The sequence below is a fragment of the Corylus avellana genome, chromosome 2, assembly GCF_965113065.1.
Source record: "Corylus avellana chromosome 2, dhCorAvel1.hap1.2, whole genome shotgun sequence".
Taxonomy (NCBI): Eukaryota; Viridiplantae; Streptophyta; class Magnoliopsida; order Fagales; family Betulaceae; genus Corylus; species Corylus avellana.
Genome location: NC_142491.1, coordinates 20,468,673 through 20,473,974, shown reverse-complemented (window position 1 = coordinate 20,473,974; position 5,302 = coordinate 20,468,673). Strand labels below are relative to the sequence as shown.

The 5,302-nt window shown below is 35.7% G+C and overlaps 1 protein-coding gene across 1 annotated transcript; it reads left to right on the top strand.

Annotated features, from left to right (window-relative positions):
• The first annotated feature begins 914 nt into the window (after positions 1-914).
• On the top strand, positions 915-3,891 carry LOC132169505 (cation/H(+) antiporter 4-like). The gene is made up of 4 exons (XM_088512625.1): positions 915-1,169; positions 1,282-1,433; positions 1,828-2,272; positions 2,782-3,891. The coding sequence occupies exons 1-4, from the start codon at positions 915-917 to the stop codon at positions 3,889-3,891; spliced, it is 1,962 nt and encodes a 653-aa protein (XP_088368751.1).
• The last annotated feature ends 1,411 nt before the right edge of the window (positions 3,892-5,302 follow it).

The following is a 5,302-nucleotide window of genomic DNA, read 5'->3' as shown; positions in this document are numbered from 1 at the left end:
TTATTTAGGATTGCGTTAGTAAGCTTAAAAAAGACTGTTAGTACCTAAAAAGTCTTGTCAAATAAAAAGCCGATATATTTGGTAAAAAAATTCCTAACGTATTTCTTTGATTGTTTTACTATAGAAAGAGTCAAAACGATCTTTTAGGAAAAACTTAATAATAAACATTATTTTTAAATTTAAAAACTTTATTTGTCAACGTAATCCGAGATGTGCTCTGATGCGTCAACCTTGATGTGCATTAGCTTGAAAACCAAAGGCCATCCGCTTGGCTTTGATTGTGCATTTGGTCCACAAATAGGAACAAGATCTTTTCAAGTTCAAATCAACTAGAGAATATGTGTAACAAGGATTCAATCATGGTCACAATAAATGGTTCCACCTTTGCATAAAATGTTTATTGGTTATGTGCTAAAGTTATTTTCATCAAAATATATCTTTAATTTATTATTTTATCTATTGAATCTTCATTCTCATTTTCTTTAGCATTTATTTATGCTAATTAATTACGTAAAACTTTACATTTAAATTTGAAGTAGTCCCACAAAAAGAGGACTACATATAAAACCAACGTTTACAGATGAAACCAACAACCTAGGCTGACCGCCTATTGACCTTAATTCCCGAAAGATAAGATAAACATTGGAAAGGGATGACAATATATAATCTTCAATAGTACTTGAAAACCATATTAAGAGAAACCCATTATTAGAAGGTGAATGTTAACAAGATTACAACCATAAGATGATCCGATCCTTTTCTAGAAGATGATCAACTTATAAATCACATGTTCTGAGAATACAATATATAGTGACTCTGAGAAATAGTTTCTCCCAATATTGTTTTTAATTTGACAAATTAAAATTAAGTTTTTCTTTTCCATCAACTTTGTCTGTGAGAAAATAGAAAGAGGCATGGCAGGAAATGATCTGCCTGTGGAAGATACAATCACATATGTAAATACAAGCGGCAGGAGCTCCATAATCGAATGCACTCAGTTGCCTGGCCCCATCGATTCATTCGGCTCGTGGAACTACATTGGTTCTGGGAGTTTGCCGTTTACGTTGCCACTGCTTCAGCTGCAAATGGTTATCATTTTCACCCTCAACCAAGCCGCCCACTACGTTCTTAAGCGTCATGGACTACCCAAGTTCACCACACAACTTCTTGTACGTGCATGCTCTCTTCCTCTTTGTTTTCCTTGTTTGAAATTGTTTGCGCTTGAGGGGAGGGGAGTCAATTGTGTTGGTTTTTTGTGAACCAGGTTGGCATAATCCTCAGTCCGTCTCTTTTGGGACGGTTCGGTATAATCAAAAAAGTTCTCTTCTCGTTGGCAAGTCAAGAAATAGTAGATATGTTTTCTCTCTTCAGTTTCATACTCTTCTTCTTTATGAGTACTGTGAAAATGGATCTGGGAATGATAAAACGAACAGGTAGAAAAGCCATGGTTACCGGTGTTGCATGCATATTGTCCCCATTGATAATTTGCTTGTTACTCCAAACACAACTTGAAAGATTGTGGCCGCTAAATAAACAAGAAGCAGTTCTACTTTTATTTTTGACAATACAACATTCAGTAACTCCATTTCCCGTTGTCGTTTGCCTTCTTGAAGACCTCCAAATCCTGAATTCCGAGCTGGGCCGATTAAGCCTTTCTGCAGCAATGATAACCGATTTGTTAAGCGTGATTATGACTATCGTGACCTCCTTCTTTAGAATTAGCAAGGAATTTGGTAATACGATTAGCGCTATATATGTCGGAGCTTTCATTATTTATATTATCTTCAATATATTTGTAATTCGACCAGCAATGTTTTGGATAATCAGACAGACACCGGAAGGCAGGCCTGTCAAAGGCATGTACATTGATGCCATCATTGTAGTTTTCCTTGGCTCCGCCGTGTTTTCTCATTTCGTTCAACAGACTCTAATCTTTGGGCCTGTCATTCTGGGATTGGCAATACCAGATGGACCACCTTTAGGATCAGCTATTGTCAACAAGTTAAACTGCTTCACTTCAGATGTGTTTCTGCCACTCTACGTGACTACTTGTGCGATGAGGGCAGATTTCAGCCTAATCAAATTTGATAATAATCTCTTAAAAGTCACCGCAACCATCATTTTTTTGACTTTTGCGGTAAAAATGGTGGCTTGTTTGGTACCTACCTTGTACTCCAAAATGCACTTAAAAGATGCACTTGCACTCGCTCTATTATTGAGTTCCAAAGGTGTAGTCCAACTTTCTATCAACACGTTCAATAGAGATATCGAGGTAACCATCTTTTCTCCCTATTTCTTTTCCAAGAAAATGTAATTGCCTTTCTCTTTTGGGTTCCACTATGGGTGCCTTTGATTTAAATTGAAATGATTGGCTAATTTTTGTATTCTCTTTATCATTGCTTTCACATTGGTAGCATAGAGAAAAAATAGAAACAAAATTGCCTGTTGGATTTTTCTTTCCTTTCCCTCTTTCTTAATTTCAACATACAATACTTACCCTAAATAAAAATAAAATTGTAGATGTAAAGAAAAGGAACAAAGCATTATAGTAAATTATCTTTTTTTGACAATTTGATGGGTTGATATTTCATGGTTATAGAGTATTTTAAGCATAAGTCCTAGAATTAAGAATGAAAAAATATTAATCTTCTTGAAACATATATCATACCATATTGTAAAATACATTTTCTAGCACATAATCTGTAATAGTTAAAAACCGTGATTTCTTGAACAAGGTCACCTGATGGTTTTCTCTAACATTTTTGTTTTATTTACTTGTAGCTCCTAACAGACCAGATGTTCGCATTGATATGTTTACACATCTTATTGATTGCAATTTTTGTGCCACTCTTGGTGAAGTTCCTGTACGATCCTTCAAGGCAATACGCTGGTTACCAGAAAAGAAATATAATGCATTCCACACGCAATGCAGAGCTTCGAATCCTAGCATGCATTCACAAGCCAGATAATATTGGTGCTATAACCAAACTACTTGAACTCTCGTGCCCATCTAGAGAAAGACCCCTTGCTATTTATGTTCTTCACCTTATCGAATTAATTGGTCGGGCCACTCCTATTTTTATCTCCCACCAAATGCAGAAAAAGACTGTATCTAATAGTTCATATTCTGAGAATATCATTCTTGCCTTCGATCACTTTGAACAAGACAATCTAGGTGCTGTATCAGTAAGCGTCTTCACATTAATCTCTCAACTCAAGTCCATGCACGACAACATTTGCATCCTTGGATTGGACAAACTCACATCCATCATAGTATTGCCGTTCCACCGAAAATGGTCAATTGATGGTTCTGTTGTTGAATCAGAGGACAGTACCATGAGGACCTTAAATTGTAACGTGCTTGAACTAGCCCCCTGCTCTGTTGGCATCCTGATTGATCGTGGTCATCTTGGCCAGTCAATGGTTTCATCAAATTCATCATATTCTATTGCAGTGATCTTCTTTGGAGGTAATGATGATCGAGAGGCACTTACTTTTGCCAAACGCATGGCTAATAACTCTAAAATTACTCTCACTGTGGTTCACTTTGTTTCCGCCCGCAATGAAGGTGATGCCTACTGGGACGAATATTTTTTTGACTCTGAGATACTCAAGGATGTTAAGCTTAACAATACGGGTAACGAATCTATGATATACATTGAGGAGGTGGTGAAAGATGGGCCTGAGACTGCATTGATAATTCGGTGTATGGTGAAGGAATACAACCTTATTATTGTTGGTAGACGAAATGATGTAGAGACTCCACAGACGTCAGGGCTGGCAGAATGGAGTGAATTTTCAGAGTTGGGGGTTATTGGAGACTTGCTTGCCTCATCAGATGTTAATAGTAGAACATCTGTTTTTGTGGTGCAACAACAACAAAATATATGACTTGTTGCTCGATTTGGGAGGCTAGTGGCCGGAGTTCTTATATGTTAGAGTAAATTTGGATTATCCTAAATTTAGGAATTTGATTAGATTAAATTACTTAAATGAAGGGAGCTGATTAGGATTAGATTGCTAATATGAAACTAAATCCATTCATCTTCTCATGGTTGTTTATTGTTAGGTCTTTTAGGTTGTAATATGAGATGCTTGAGATGAATGGGTTTGGGAAGACTTCTGACTGTATTATTATTATTATTATTATTATTATTATTATTATTATTATTATTATTTTAATTGAAAAGGTGGGAAGGGGCGACCAGTGTAGTTTCCCCCCTTGGGCGTTACCATCGGGGTTCCCACCCTTTTGACTGTATTTAGATTGTTAAGCTTATTATTATTATTATTAGGGGAAACTTCACTAAGGACCCCCAAATTTTCACCCGTTTTGAAATGTCCCATTTGAACTTCAAAATCTCTCAATTTAATCTCCTGAACTTTCAATTGCTCTCAATTTGGACAATTCCGTTAATTTTAGCCGTTAAAAATTCAAAAAAGACCAAAATATCCCTGATTTTTGTTTTTTTTTTTTTTAAAAAAAATAAAAAAACGTTTTAAAAGTTGAAATTTTATACAAAAGTCAGGGGTATAAATGTCATGTGACGTTTAAAATCTGACGGAAGGGTCCAAATTGAAAGTAATTGAAAGTTCAGGGGACTAAATTGAGAGATTTTGAAGTTCAGGAGGGGTATTTCAAAACGGGTAGAAGTTTGGGGGTCCTTAGTGAAGTTTCTCCTTATTATTATTATTAGGAAAAACTTCACTTTGGCCCCTTGAACTTTCACCCGATTTTACAAAGCCCCCATAAACTTCCTAATCTCTCATTTTGGATCCTGAACTTTTCATAACTCTCAATTAGAACCATTCCATTAATTTTAGTCGTTAAAGATACAAAAAAAAAGACCAAAATGTCATTGATTTTCATTTTTAAAAAAATAAAAAAACGTTTTGGAAGTTGAAATTTTATACAAAAGTCAGGGGTAGAAACGTCATGTAACGTTTAAAATCTGACGGAGGGGTCCACATTGAGAGTAATTGAAAGTTTAGGGGTCTAAAATGAGAGATTTGAAAGTTCAGGAGGGGTTTGTAAAATCGAGTGAAAGTTGAGGGGGCCAAAATGAAGTTTCCCCTTAATTATTATTATTAGGGGTAACTTCGCTGAAGACCCCTGAACTTTCACCCAATTTGACAAACCCCCAAACTTTAAAATCTCTCAATTTAGTTACCTAAATTTTTAATTACTTTTAATTTGGACCCCTATGTCTATTTTAATCGTTAACCTCAAACATAAAATAAAAAACGTGACCTGCACGTGGTTTTTTTAGATCCGAGAAATCGTTCATCTTTCTTCTTCTTC